This window comes from Chiloscyllium plagiosum, unplaced genomic scaffold, assembly GCF_037043375.1.
Source record: "Chiloscyllium plagiosum isolate Xiang-an unplaced genomic scaffold, Cpla_swu_hap1 HiC_scaffold_6, whole genome shotgun sequence".
Lineage (NCBI taxonomy): Eukaryota > Metazoa > Chordata > Chondrichthyes > Orectolobiformes > Hemiscylliidae > Chiloscyllium > Chiloscyllium plagiosum.
This window is the reverse complement of record NW_028270144.1, coordinates 366,238-379,476: the sequence shown is the minus strand read 5'-3', so window position 1 is coordinate 379,476 and position 13,239 is coordinate 366,238. Positions and strand designations below refer to the sequence as shown.

General features: G+C 42.1%; 1 protein-coding gene across 2 annotated transcripts in view; it reads right to left on the bottom strand.

Annotated features, from left to right (window-relative positions):
- The window catches only part of arhgap42a (Rho GTPase activating protein 42a), a 381,038-nt gene that overhangs the window by 76,326 nt on the left and 291,473 nt on the right, over positions 1-13,239 (bottom strand). For both annotated transcript variants that reach the window (XM_043698407.2, XM_043698409.2), the window contains 4 exons: positions 10,695-10,796; positions 9,123-9,233; positions 1,944-2,048; positions 337-466 (listed from right to left, as the gene is read on the bottom strand). In XM_043698407.2, the coding sequence (XP_043554342.1) occupies positions 337-466; positions 1,944-2,048; positions 9,123-9,233; positions 10,695-10,796 (448 nt within the window). The remainder of the gene's footprint in view (positions 1-336; positions 467-1,943; positions 2,049-9,122; positions 9,234-10,694; positions 10,797-13,239) is intronic.

Here is a 13,239-nt window from a genome sequence, read left to right as displayed (position 1 = left end):
ATTGATGTCTTCAATGCTACAATTGATGTCATGTTTAGAATAAGAGCTATAAATGTCTGTACTCTACAGCAATTTCATTCTTCTCACATAGACAGCATACAAACAACCAATTAAAATTCTGGGCCTTTGTACATCACTGCTAATTGGAAAGGTTAAGGGTGACCGAGTAGTGTGCCATCAGAACACCAATAGCTGTAAGACTAACATAGTTTATTTTTTGATAGCATAAAGGAATGTAATTTAAGAGTTTTATGTGGCTGCAGAAAGTTCACAACTTTATTTTAGAACAGTAAATGATAAGAAAACAAACAACAAAAACATCTTTTGTACACTTACGTTTTTCCTGCACATAAAGATATCCCTCCATTGTCCATTGACCAGGTGGTTTGTAATCCTGAGGGGCTGACTTCATTCTCTGCATCAATCTTTCCACTTCCTGTCTGGTACTTTCAAAATTATTTCTGGTCTTGAATAAAATAAAACCATAATAATATATTTTATTGCTCAGCAGTCAAATGCATGTTAGAATTATTTAATAACAGTGGATGTAACAGTGCTCTCAATCTGAAAACTAACATTAACATCTGGAAGTACACATATGCAGTTAAACACAAGTATTCACTGCTCTTGCAAAAACTCAGCAAAAAAAACCATCTCACCATCTAGACTCTAATTTAAATGTTCTAGACAGTTTGAAGTTCGTGTTCTGAAATGTCAGACTAATTACAGACTTAATTAATGAGAAAAATTAAGTCAAATCATTTCAGTCTAAGTACCGGAAACAAAAAATGCTGGAAATCACAGCAGGTCAGGCATTATCCATGGAGAGAGAGCAAGCTATCATTTTCAGTCTAGGTGACTCTTCATCAGAGCAACGATAAAAAGAACAGAATTTGGCAGTTATAAATTTCCCATGTCAGAATAGTGCAGTTTGAAGTGAGCCTTCAAGCTCCGACCTGCTCCAGGTTATCAGTCAAGGCCATTTGCAGTTCCCGCTGCTGAAAGCTCATTAAGCCACAGTGCTTCACTGCGGGAGGACTTCCTGGGAGTACAGAAAAGGCATATGGAAGACTATCTAATTTGGAATACTTACTTAGATGAGGGATATAAGACTAAATATGCTGTTCAATTAAATTTTAATTCAGTTCACTAAGTAGCAAATCACAATTTCAGTCTCAAATGTTTTATTCTCCATCACCAACTTTCTTAACTTTTTCTATTTAATTGATAATGCCATGTTTAACACTCTAGTAAACATTCCTCGCTTATTCCTTCTACGTTCCAAATGCATAACTCTTCACATTCTTAAGCCTCTGCACATCTTTATTATTGTATAAGATCATGGTTCTAAAAGAGTTAATGTTCTTGTTACATTAGCTCCACCCATTCTACTGATGTCATACAGTTTAGCTTTTGGAAGATAGCAAATGAATCTGTATTGACATGCTAAGTTCTTTGTAATTTTGGCTGACTAACTGTAACTCATTTATTGCTTTTGGGCAATAAATCTCGAAGTTATCTAATAATGGTTTCTTTTCCATATTTCACAGTAGTGCATTGTCTACCACTAATCACTAGGTAGGCCTAAGGCAAAGGAAAGACAAAGGAGGAATGGTAGCTGGGCACCACTTTGAAAACCTTTATCTAGTACCACACATTGGTAGAGGTGATGCCAGCAGAGGTCATTTTGGAAAATACTACATCTACCTCAAAATTAAGCCAATACACATTTTGTTGGACATTTTCATCATTTTCCAGGAGCTAAATACTCCTAAGTTTCTCATCTTCTAAGTTATTCATTCTGTTCAAAACTTCAAAACTTTAAAACCAAACTTAGCATCATTAATCACTCTTCCCTAATCTACCTCCTTTTAAATCATCATAGAATCCTGCACTACTGATCTAAACCTTCCACTGTGGTATTGTAATAGAGGATGTCTTACGTTTTGCAGATTGTACTGGAGCTGCTGTTTGTATGGAGCAAATTCCTGTGCAAGCTCATAGCCTTCATGATAGAATGTGAATAACCCTTGAAGAAATGCCAACAACTGTGGAAATATAAGCAGATTTTCACAGAAGAAGCAATTAATAAAATGATAGCGCAGTTTGGAAATTATACCTTACAAGATCTTCCCAAGCCTGCTTCACCACTTCTGCGGGAGATTTATATCTGAAGTGATGCTTATCCTATCTTGTCTTTATATGTGGGTCAGAGAGAATGAGAGACACCATTATAAGAATTACTAGATAATTATGCTCGCATTTTCACAGGAAATTAAGCAGAATATCCAATTTGTCAATGTGAGTCAATTACTTCAAATGTTATTTCTAAAGAGTACTGCTTAAATATAACATATTATGGATGAGATCAAATTAAACAACATTTGGAAGATGAGAGTTATTCCGCTTCAAACACAAACAATGAAATTAGTTTTAATAATTATGGAATATTATATAATCTGTGCTATTGAAATCAAGCCAGTCAGTCATGAATGAAAATATTAATTTAGAATTATTACACTTCATTTCAAAACTCTATTGGGTCCATATTGAAAGCATTAGCTTTCATCTTGCACCACTCATGACCTAAGCATATGCTGTATTAAGGATTTTCACAGCCAATGAGTATTTTTGAAATGTAATTATTATTTTAATGTAGGCAAACCTTGTAGCCAATCTGCACACAGCAAGGTCCTACCAACAGCAATGAAATAAGTAATGAAGTACAGTTTTGGTGATGTTACTTGAGGAATTGATATTGGCATGGACTCAGAAAACTCTCAAACTTTTTCCATTGAAAACATTTACCACCCACATTATGAAGTTGCTACATCTGACTGTCTCAACAGGTTCCAGTTATAGGGATGGTAGTAATGTCAAACAATTTTTCTATTCCTTTAAATAGCTTTAAAAAACTCCCATGATCTTAATTTCTCCACAGTCAATGATCCATGCCTCTTCAACCTCTCCTCATAATTCAGTTATCTTTAGTTAGATAATCAGTTTGTCACAAACGCTACAAGTTTATTTTTGTGGTGCAATGAGTAGAATTGTATGCAGTATTACAGGTGTGACTGTAGGTATGCCTTGAATAGATCCATTAACAGCCATGCGATCTGTACTCTAATACTCTATATCTCAAAATCCATTTTGCTTTCCTCAAGTTGGTAGAGGTCAGGAACTGGATGAGTTGAAACTTTATTGCTGGAACAGCACAGCAGGTCAGGCAGCATCCAGGGAACAGGAGATTCGACGTTTCGGGCACAGGCCCTTCTTCAGGAATGAGCAGAGAGTGTTCAGCAGGAGAAGATAAAAGGTAGGGAGGAGGGACTTGGAGGAGGGGAGTTGGAAATGTGATAGGTGGAAAGAGGTCAAGGTGAGGGTGATAGGTCGGAGTAGGATGGAGGCGGAGAGGTCAAGAAGAAGACTGCAGGTCAGGAAGGCGGTGCCGGGCTGGAGGGATCCGGCTGAGACAAGGTGGGGGGAGGGGGTATGAAGAAACTGGTGAAGTCCAAGTTCATCCCCTGCGGTTGGAGGGTTCCCAGTCGGAAGATAAGACGCTCCTCCTCCGACCGTCGGGTTGTTGTGGTTTGGCGGTGGATGAGTCCAATGACCTGCATATCCTCGGTGGAGTGGGAGGGGGAGTTGAAATGCTGTGCCACAGGTTGGTTGGGTTGGTTCGTCCGGGTGGCCCAGAGGTGCTCTCTGAATCGCTCCGCAAGTAGGCGGCCTGTCTCCCCAATATAGAGGAGGCCACACCGGCTGCAGCGGATGCAGTAGATGATGTGGGTGGAGGTGCAGGTGAATCTGTGGCGGATATGGAAGTTTCCCTTGGGGCCTTGGAGAGAAGTGAGGGGGGAGGTGTGGGCGCAAGTGTTGCACCTCCTGCGGTTGCAAGGGAAGGTGCCGAGAGTGGAGGTTGGGTCGGTGGGGGGTGTGGATCTGACAAGGGAGTCGCGGAGGGAGTGGTCTCTACGGAAAGCTGATAGGGGAGGGGAGGGAAATATATCCTTGGTGCTGGGGTCTGTTTGGAGGTGGCGGAAGTGACGGCGGATGATGCGCTGTACATGGAGATTGGTGGGGTGGTAGGTGAGGACCAGTGGGGTTCTGTCCTGGTGGCGGTTGGAGGGGCGGGGCTCAAGGGCGGAGGAGCGGGAAGTGGAGGAGATGCGGTGGAGGGCACCGTCGACCACGTCGGGGGGGAAATTGCGGTCCTTGAAGAAGGAGGCCATCTGTGTTGTACGTATTTTGAACTGGTCCTCCTGGGAGCAGATGCGGCGGAGACGAAGGAATTGGGAGAATGGGATGGCGTTTTTACAGGGGGCAGGATGGGAGGAGGTGTAGTCCAGGTAGCTGTGGGAGTCGGTTGGTTTATAGTAGATGTCCGTGTTGATTCGGTCGCCTGAGATAGAAACAGAAAGGTCTAGGAAGGGGAGGGAGGAGTCCGAGACTGTCCAGGTGAATTTGAGGTCGGGGTGGAAGGTGTTAGTGTAGTGGATGAACTGTTCAACCTCCTCGTGGGAGCACGAGGTAGCGCCGATACAGTCATCAATGTAGCGAAGAAAAAGATGGGGGGTGGGGCCAGTGTAGTTGCGGAAGATGGATTGTTCCACATACCCTACGAAGAGGCAGGCATAGCTGGGGCCCATGCGGGTGCCCATGGATACTCCTTTTGTTTGGAGAAAGTGGGAGGATTGGAAAGAAAAGTTGTTCAGGGTGAGGACCAGTTCGGTCAGTCGAAGGAGGGTGTCGGTGGAAGGGTACTGGGTGGTACGGCGGGAAAGGAAGAAGCGGAGTGCTTTGAGTCCTTCGTGATGGGGGATGGAGGTGTAGAGGGACTGGATGTCCATGGTGAAGATGAGGCGTTGGGGACCGGGGAAGCGGAAATCCTGGAGGAGGTGGAGGGCGTGGGTGGTGTCACGAACGTAGGTGGGGAGTTCTTGGACTAATGGGGACAGGACCGTGTCGAGGTATGCCGAGATGAGTTCGGTTGGGCAGGAGCAGGCTGAGACGATGGGTCGTCCGGGGCAGTCAGGTTTGTGGATTTTGGGCAGGAGGTAGAAACGGGCGGTGCGGGGTTGTGGGACTATGAGGTTGGAGGCGGTGGATGGGAGGTCCCCTGAGGTGATGAGGTTATGGATGGTCTGGGAGATGATGGTTTGGTGGTGGGGGGTGGGGTCATGGTCAAGGGGACGGTAGGAGGAGGTATCTGCGAGCTGGCGTTTGGCCTCAGCGGTGTAAAGGTCAGTGCGCCAAACTACTACTGCGCCTCCCTTGTCAGAACTGGATGACCCTGCTGAAAACCAAACTGACCATCAGTGACTAAGTTATTGTTAAGTAAGTCCCACTTGATCATACAGCCAATGACTTCTATCACTTTGCTGATGATTGGGATGATAATGGGACTGCCAAAGCTATTAAGGAACTGTCCAAAAATAAATGCGTTGGATTAAACAAAAAGTGTTAAGGGTTTTAGTGTTTCTCTTGACAGCAGCCATTGTAGGATTTATGCATGGCAGCTATCTCAAACCGTAATTTTCACAATGGGGAATCTAACTAGTGAGCATTCTGAGTGACAGCTCCAACTGCTTATTTAAGTCATAGAGTCAAAATCAAAGAGATGTACAGCACGGGGACAGACCCTTTGCTTTCATAAGGAATTAGTTGAAGGAATTTCAACTTATTGATTATTATTGTATCAATAAGAGTGTTTCTTTCAATATGACATCATCAATATACACACAACTTCATTTTCTGTCAGTATGCTTCCAAAGATATGTCAATGCGGATATGGGTGAGTTGGCAGAGAGCGAGAAGGACAAAAGGAGAGGACACAAGTTACTTGGGTTCACACTGAGTTTGCATTGGAACTATTCAATTGTTAAGCAAAGTAGGTATGAGAGGCCATGGGAGTGGAAAGATTGCAACAAGGTATCATGGAGATAGGAAGGACCACAGTTAAGGAAGTATGAGGAGCCAGAGGGGAAGGATACAGGGAGTAGTATTTTCTTAATTCACTCATGGAAGTGCGCATTGCAGGCCCATTGTTCTTATTCAAGGGCAACTAGGGAAAAGCAAAGAGAACAAAGGACAAAGAAAATTTAGAGCCCAGGAACAGGCCCTTCGGCCCTCCAAGCCTGAGCCGATCCAAATGTACTGTCTAAACCTGTCGGTCAATTCCTAAGCATCTGTATCCCTCTGCTCCCCACCTACTCATGTACCTGTCCCGACGCATCTTAAATGAATCTACCGTGCCTGCCTCTACCACCTCTGCTGGCAACGCGTTCCAAACGCCCACCACCCTCTGTGTGAAGTACTTGCCACGTGTATTCCCCTTAAACTTTCCACCTTTCACCTTGAAAGTATGACCTCTCGTTATTAAATCCTTTACCCTGGGAAAAAGCTTGTCTCTTTCCACCCTATCTATACCCTTCATGATTTTGTAAACCTCAATCAGGTCCCCCCTCAACCTCTCTTCATAGCGAGCACCTTCCATACCAGGCAACATCCTCGTAAACTTTCTCTGCACCCTCTCCAAAGCGTCCACATCCTTTTGGTAATGTGGTGACCAGAACTGTACACAGTATTCTAAATGCAGCCGAACCAATGTCTTGTACAATTTTAACATGACTTGCCAGCTCTTATACTCAATACCCCATCCAATGAAAGCAAGCATACTATATGCCTTTTTGACCATTCTATCCTGAAGAAGGGCCTGTGCCCGAAACGTCGAATCTCCTGTTCCCTGGATGCTGCCTGACCTGCTGTGCTGTTCCAGCAATAAAGTTTCAACTTTGATCTCCAGCATCTGCAGACCTCACTTTCTCCTTGACCATTCTATCCACCTGTGCAGAAACATTCAGGGTACAATGGACCTGCACTCCCAGATCTCTCTGCCCATCAACTTTTCCCAAGGCTCTTCCAGTCATTGTATAATTTGCTCTAGAATTAGTCTTGCCTAAATGCATCACCTCACATTTGTCTGGATTGAAAACCATCTGCCACTTTTCCACCCAACTCTCCAGTCTATCCATATCCTCCTGTATTCTCTGACAGTCCCTTATGCTTTCTGCTACTCCACCAATCTTTGTGTCATCTGCAAACTTGCTGATCATTCCAACAGTGCCCTCTTCCAGATCATTTATGTTTATTACAAACAACAGTGGCCCCAACACTGACCCCTGTGGAACACCACTAGTCACCTTTCTCCATTTCGATAAACTCCCTTCAACTACTACACTCTGTCTCCTGTTGCTCAACCAGTTCTTTATCCACCTAGCTAGAACACCCTGCACACCATGTGACTTCACTTTCTCCATTAGTCGACCATGGGGAACCTTATCAAATGCCTTTCTAAAGTCCATGTATATGATAGCGACAGCTCTTCCTTCATCTAACAACTTGGTCACTTCCTGGAAGAACTCTATTAGGTTGGTAAGGCATAATCTCCCCCACACAAAACCATGTTGCCTATCACTGATAAGCTCATTATTTTCTAAATATAAATAGATCCTATCCCTCAGTACCTTCTCCAGCAACTTGCCCACCACTGACGTCAGGCTCACTGGTCTGTAGTTACCCGAAATATCCCTACTACCCTTCTTGTACAGGGGGACGACATGAGCAACCCTCCAGTCCTCTGGCACCTCACCTGTATTTATGGATGCCACAAAGATATCTGTCAGGGCCCCAGCTATTTCCTCTCTCGCCTCCCTCAGCAACCTGGGATAGATCTCATCCGGTCCTGGGATTTGTTCACCTTAATAATCTCTCGCCTACCCAACACATCTTCCCCACTTATGTCAATGTGATCCAGACTAATCAAACTTCAATCTCTAATCTCAACATTCATTATGTTCCTCTCCTCAGTGAACACTGATGCAAACTAATTATTCAGAATCTCACCCATTCTCTCAGGTTCAACACACAGCCTTCCTTCGTTATCCTTTAGTGGACCAATCCTTTCTCTAGTTACCCGCTTAATTCTTACATAAGAATAAAATGCTTTGGGATTTTCCTTAATTCTGCGCGCTAAAGATATTTCATGACCCCTTTTAGCCCGCTTGATTCCTTGTTTAAGACCTGTCCTACTCTTCCAATATTCCTCCAGGGCCCATTTGTTCTTAGCTGCCTAGACCTTATGTACGCTTCCCTTTTCCTCTTGGTTAGTCGTACAATTTCTCCTGTCATCCACCGTTCACGAGTCTTGCCCTTCCTATCCTTTGCCTTCAACGGACATGCCTATCCTGCACTATCTTCAACCTATGTTTGAAAGCCTTCCACATCTCAGAGTAGATGGTAGTGACCCACCTTCTTGTACCACTGTAGTCCAAATGTTCTAGATAAACTCACAAAACCATTAGGGAGGGAATTCCAGTTTTTTGGCCTAATAACACTGAAGGAATGGCAATATATTTCCAAGTCAGGATTATGAGTAGATTGGATGGGGAACTTGTAGATCATGGTGTTCCTGCATGTTTGCTGCTCTTGTGCTTCTAGATGGTAGGTTTGTGGAATAGCTCTCGCCGTGGCAGATGTGACTAAGACCAGAGGGCATACGTTTAAAGTGAAGGGTGGATGGTTCAGAGGGGTCAGAGGAAATTATTTCACCCAGAGGGTGGTAGAAATATGGAACATGGTGAATGCAGGTACTGTCGCAATATTTAAGAAGCATCTGAATGAGCACGGAAAATGCCAAGGCATTGTAGGCTTTGGACAAAGTGTAGGTAAACGGAATTAGTGTAGTTTGTTGTTTGTTAGTTAGCATAGACGCAGTGGGACAAAGGGGCTGTTCATATGCTGTATAACTCTATAGTCCACAGTTATCAGCAAGGTAATCGGAAAATGAAGCAGTGATACCATGAGAAAAAACCTTCTCTCTTGCAAATGACTAGGATCTGGAATGTACTGTCTGGGAGTGTGCAATTTCAGGATCATTTGAAGCTTTCAAAAATAAATCAGATTATTACATAAAAAGAAAAATGTCCCAAAGATATTGGGAATTATCAGGGGAGTAGCACAAGGTGAATGATCCCTTTGGAGGGCCAGCACAGACACGTTTGTCCTTGATGATAACCTTCTAGGCTGTAACCATTCTATAATTCTATAATTCCATTACTTACAGGTTCAACAAACTCAAATTTCTTCTTTTCCTGAACTTCTTGAACTTTGAACACATATTCCAATGAAGCTTCATAAAAATTCTGCCGTTCCTTGTCAATTTGTGTATCAGCCTGTAATAGAAGGAATTTACATTTTGTTTGGAATGCCAATTTGATTTAATTTAAAACTTCAAAGAATTTAATTACATTGAATATTGGCATACTCAAATATAGTTCCAGATTCACGTTTGCAATTCATATTACTTGAAATTAAGCAATAGGATTCTCTAAAGGTAAACATACAGGTTGAGTCCGTGATTAAGAAAGCGAATGCAATGTTGTCAATTATCTCAAGAGGGTTGGAATATAAAAGCACCGCTGTGCTACTGAGACTTTATAAAGCTCTGGTTAGGCCCCATTTGGAGTACTGTGTCCAGTTTTGGTCCCCACACCTCAGGAAGGACATACTGGCACTGGAGCGTGTCCAGCGGAGATTCACACGGATGATCCCTGGAATGGTAGGTCTAACATATGAGGAATGGCTGAGGATCCTGGGATTGTATTCATTGGAGTTTAGAAGATTAAGGGGAGATCTAATAGAAACTTACAAGATAATACATGGCTTGGAGAGGGTGGACACTAGGAAATTGTTTCCGTTAGGCGAGGAGACTAGGACCCGTGGACACAGCCTTAGAATTAGAGGGGGTCAATTCAGAACATAAATGCGGAGACATTTCTTCAGCGAGAGAGTGGTGGGCCTGTGGAATTCATTGCCGCGGAGTGCAGTGGAGGCTGGGACGCTAAATGTCTTCCAGGCAGAAATTGATAAATTCTTGATGTCACAAGGAATTAAGGGCTACGGGGAGAATGCTGGTAAGTGGAGTTGAAATGCCCATCAGCCATGATTGAATGGCGGAGTGGACTCGATGGGCCGAATGGCCTTACTTCCGCTCCTATGTCTTATGGTCTTATGGTCTAATAGTTTCCTAGTGTTAGGTTGCTTAACATGTCCCATTTAAGGAGGCTCCTAACCACCATATTTATATTCTGAGACATCAAAGGAGGCAGCCGAGAACACTTGCTTCCACTAAGCTCCTTCTATTTTCCCTCCTACAATTGTTGGGGCAGGAAGATTTTACTGATTTAATTAGAAGCTCTTTTTAAACCTGTGATACAGAAATGGAAGGCTTCACATCCAATCTTTCAGCAAGGGCTGACTATTTCTGAATGGTACCAATGCAGAATTCTAACATGATGCTTACTCTTTCACCTTATTACTTGAATGTAGACCCAGGAAAGACTGAACAAGTCAACAATCAAACTAGTATATCCTTTTAAATAATAAAAATCAATATCATTCAAAATCCATCACTTATAGGGTTTTAAATTGGGGCCAAACTTTCTTTGGGATAATGTAATTTTCTAGGTTATAATTTGTGCGAAATCATACAACTGGGATGTGTGAAAGTAGTCATTTTTGGAACAAGCAGAAGCCAACCGGAGATTAGTTAAGGAAATTTTTAATAAATATTTGCATTCTAAACCATAATAAATATTCCTTAAAACGGTTCTATAAGGCAAGAATGTTCTTACCTCTTGTAAATGTGCTTCCTTTTTCCTTGATGATAGACTCAAATGCTTCTCCAATATAGAATAGTATTTCTCGCTTTCTTTATCAAATTTTTTCTTTCCGTCCTAAAAAATATAGATAATATACTTTTTGGAAACAACTGATCAGAAACATTTCAATGCATTATTCCCTTTAATTTGTTTGTTTTTGGTAATGGCAAATTGCGCTATGGTGAGTGTTGATTTCATTTCTTTACAAAGTAAGAAGTGATTAATAACACAATATCAATAAGAATGGAAAATATATTAAACCAATTTATTCAGCTACCATAATCAACTGTTTATCTTAAACTGAACTGACTATTACTCACCATTGAAGTGTTTTTCTTTTAAGTATACAGTCACCAAAAACATAGTTTACAAATGTACTAATAAACTACAGCAACAGAGAACAGAATACTCTTGCAAAGATAACTGTTAAACTGCTAAAGCTTTTTACAGTCAGTAGTGAGAACAGGAAAAAAAGCAGTGAGAGGAGTAAAAGTTCACAAACAGCCGAGAAAATAAATCCAGATTGAGCAGCCACAAAAACAGGCTGATTGCTGGACCCTCAAAGCAGGTTTAATCCCTCAGCGAGGAAGTCGAAGTAAGACTTCTGGCAATCATTTCGCAGTGTTGGTGATGACTTACCCTTACTCGACAGCAAGTTAAGCAACTTCTTCAGAAACAAGCTTCAGGTATATTGAGTGAAAAAATTGAGAATAAGACCAGTTGTCAGTGTGACAATTATCTCAGATGACACCCTATGATGAATTAAGGTGATCATATTACCACCTAATTTAATCTTTGAGTAGTTGGAGGCATTTTGATTACAGTTGAAGGGATGTCACATATCTTACTGATATTCAAAGATCACACATATGTGGAAAAAGTGTGCATCATCAGTATCCAGCAGTCTTCCATAGTGAGTAAGAAGGTATGCTTTACCCTCAACTTCCTTCCAACTCTTAAACATTGTCTTTGAGCACCTATATCCCAAATTAGTCACACGATTGGAAAAACTTGAAGCCCCTTTTAGGTTACTTCGAAAGGTGACACGAAACTAGCTTGTCTCTTTCTTCTGTTGAAAGATCTTCCTAAATGTAAAGAAATAATTGGATGACATTGTAAATATGGGTTATCTCCCCAGTCATTGAACCTACAGAATAGTGCCGAGGTAGCCACAGTTCCTGAGACAAATAGTTCAATAAAAGTATCTATGGATTCCTCACAACTTTATAAAGCAGTTGCAAAAGTCATTGATCCCTGGTCTACAGTTGATGAAAGTTTCGCAATGCCTTCTACTTGTATAATATTTATAAAGTTGGATGCCAATAACAGTTTTATCAGGTCCCTCTTGATGTGACAACTCAAATCTACAGCGTCTTTTATAATACTGCTTCAATAATGCATTGGAAAGTCTCAATGTAGTCTATGTCAACATTTTACATTGATCACTTTATGTATATATGCCATAGCTGATATCCTGAAACGTGCTATAACCACCCAGCTGCCTGGTAAGTGTTGACACAATTTCCTGAAATGTTTTCATGCAGTGTGTCTTACACTCAGAGACAAACATGAAACTTCAAGGATTCTCTTTGGTTTCTGGGCCACATTATCATTTAATAAGATAAAAATATCTTTAAGAAGAAAATACAAGCTGACCTCCCCCACGCCCCCAAAACAAAACTAAAGCAGCCTTGGAGATTCTCACTCTGAAGTCAATGCACAATCTGCAATGGTTTCTTGTTATGGTGAATCAATTATGATAGGGTTAGTTGCAACAGTTCAGTACATTGTAAATGGGATTTTTCTTCACTTTAAAGTTGCACTTCAGAGCACACCTGAAACTAACAATGCAATGATACTGCAAGTACATTTTGTGCACAGAGACAGGCAGCCAGCCAACTGATTGGACCAGGCGACATCTCAGGGCTGCTCATTTGCTGTATTAAGGCTCACTTACCTCGGACCTCCCTGGATGCTGACACCAAGTCTGCCTTGCCTTTTCATGTTTTGCCACCAAAGCTACCAAACTAACAGTATTTATGTCTTGCCTGGTCATTAAGGGCTGTCACAAAACTAGAATGCATGTCACTACCAAACACAATCTCAGCCAAGACAAGGGAGACGGTTATCAGTCAGGGCTCCTGATACAGTAAGCCAAGGGCAGCCTTTGATATCACTGTAGAAACTTGGGCACAATCAGTCAGCCCCTCAAGTCTGTCAGGATCATTTAGCTTATAATAGGTAAAGAGCTGAATGTCAGGCAAAACAAAGACCTGACTTGACTTTTTTTCTGCCCTTTTATGGACTGTTGTCTCCAAGGGAGGATTGAGCGAGATGAAAGAAACTGTGAGTGATGGAACTAGTGGAGGAATGGAGCAATGGGTAGTGAGGTGTCCTGAGTGAGTAAGTAGGCTGTGCAGTAGCCATGCTAAGTTAGAGTGAGGGCAACTAAGGGAAGATGCTACATGTAATGTACTGAGAGTAGTGGAGCATGAGCTTTGGTGGAAGAGATGATTGC